This window comes from Condylura cristata, unplaced genomic scaffold (assembly GCF_000260355.1).
Source record: "Condylura cristata isolate star-nosed mole 26May11 unplaced genomic scaffold, ConCri1.0 scaffold00012, whole genome shotgun sequence".
NCBI classification, from domain to species: Eukaryota; Metazoa; Chordata; class Mammalia; order Eulipotyphla; family Talpidae; genus Condylura; species Condylura cristata.
This window is the reverse complement of record NW_004567113.1, coordinates 55,664,565-55,666,411: the sequence shown is the minus strand read 5'-3', so window position 1 is coordinate 55,666,411 and position 1,847 is coordinate 55,664,565. Positions and strand designations below refer to the sequence as shown.

Here is a 1,847-nt window from a genome sequence, read left to right as displayed (position 1 = left end):
TGGCAGCTGTGCGCGTGGGCAGCTGTGTGCATGGGCAGCTGTGCGCAGTGGTGCACATGGCAGCTGTGTGCGTGGGCAGCTGTGCACGTGGCAGCTGTGCGCGTGGGCAGCTGTGTGCATGGGCAGCTGTGCGCAGTGGTGCACTTGGCAGCTGTGTGCGTGGGCAGCCGTGCGCGTGGCAGCCGTGCGCGTGGCAGCCGTGCGCGTGGCAGCCGTGCGCGTGGCAGCCGTGCGCCGCCTCACAGCCTCTCTCCCCGCAGTCCGCGGCCCAGTGCAGCAGCCTCCTGCGGACCCTGCACAGCCTGGAGCGGGAGCAGCTGCACCGGTCCCTCGCCCTGCAGCAGGAGGAGGACGTGGCCAGGGCCCGCCGGCAGCTGGCTGTGTTCCAGAGGAACGAGCTGCACGGCCTGTTTTTCACCCAGATCAGAGGCGCCATCTCCAAAGGGGAGCTGCAGCCGGAGGCAGCCAAGGGGCTGCTGCAAGAGTATGCCCGGACTCAGGTACCGCCCGCGGGCCCCCTGCCCGGGGCTTCCCGAGCCTGCCGGGCGCGGCTCCTGCGGGCCCACCTGTGAGCTAACTGCCACGCCCCACGCTGGCCCCGCGCTCTCCACGAACGTGGGCGCTGTGGGACCAGCCCGTGGCCCAGCACCCAGGACCCGGCACTGCGGCGCTGTGGGGGAGGGGTGGGGGCGCTGAGTCTGCGGCCGAGGGCTGAGAGACCGGCTGAGTCAGAGCGGCTCGTCTCTCCGGGCGGCGGCCTGTGGGCTCCACCTAGGGCTCCCGGCCCCGGAGCCCTCGGGCAGCGTGCGTGTGCGGTTTCCGCTCACCCCGTGGGGCCGGAGGCTTAGGGTGCGAATCGCGGCGCTTCTGCTCCGCGCCTTTTGTCCGGAAGAGAAACGTGCTCTCGTGAACGTCCACAGCGGGTTTTCTCTCAGCGCTGTCTGGTGCATTTCCTTGGCTGTTTTTGAAACAGGAGGATGTGGAGGAGCTAATGGACTTCTTGCAAGCGAGCAAGAGGTTCCACCTGAGTAAGAGGTTCGGCCACAGGGAATACCTGGTGCAGAGCCTGCGGTCCTCGGACACCCGCGTGCAGGGCCTCCTGGAGGCCGCCGCCGCCCAGCTGAGCGCGCTCATCCAGAAGCACGAGAGGTAAAACCCAAACACGCCCGCAGGGTGCAGACGCCGACCTTGACCTCGCCCTTGACCTGGCAGCATTCCTCCGTCCCTGCACACGGGCGGGCGTTGCCTGCTCCTGCCCCATTCCTCAGGGAGCGTCTCGGCTGTGCGGGGTCTTTGCGTTACGGGCTTGTCGGGGCCCGGCAGTCCTCAGCCGTGCAGCGAACCCCGGCGGCCGAGGTTCACCGCGGGGGCGCGGCGCAGCCTGTCCCGATGCAGCGGCACCGCCCGCCCTGTGTCGTCTGGAGCCGAGCTTGCGTGCCAGGGAGAAGCCAGAGGGGCGAGCGGCGTGCGGGAGCCCCGCTCCCGAGCTCACGCACCCCCGCCCTGCACCCACCTGTGCAAAGGTGACCGCGTGCTGGGGCCGCAGCGTCCTCGCACCGCCCGGACGGCGCGCTCAGGCCCTTGGCAGGCCCGTGGCAGGCGCTCAGCCGGGCGTTCCTGCCCGCTGCCCTCGGGGAGCCTCACCCCAGTCGGTGGGGTCTGTTCTCGGGTCAGAGACGCCGTCAGCACGTGAGGCGGTGACCGCTGGCTTCTCGGATGACCCGTGGCTTCCCGAACTGGCTTTCTGCTGAGTGGCTCTGAGGCTTGCAGCTCTCCTGCGCTGTCCGACGAGGGTTCCGTGAGGTGTGGGTAACCCCAACGCACTCCCACAGCCCCCCGAGGGGTAA

At 69.9% G+C, this 1,847-nt stretch overlaps 1 protein-coding gene across 1 annotated transcript in view; it reads left to right on the top strand.

The window, feature by feature from the left end:
* EVC2 (Ellis van Creveld syndrome 2) overlaps positions 1-1,847 on the top strand; it is a 47,602-nt gene that overhangs the window by 32,841 nt on the left and 12,914 nt on the right. The window contains exons 13-14 of the mRNA XM_012724046.1: positions 261-500; positions 974-1,149. Coding sequence (XP_012579500.1) covers positions 261-500; positions 974-1,149 — 416 coding nt within the window. The remainder of the gene's footprint in view (positions 1-260; positions 501-973; positions 1,150-1,847) is intronic.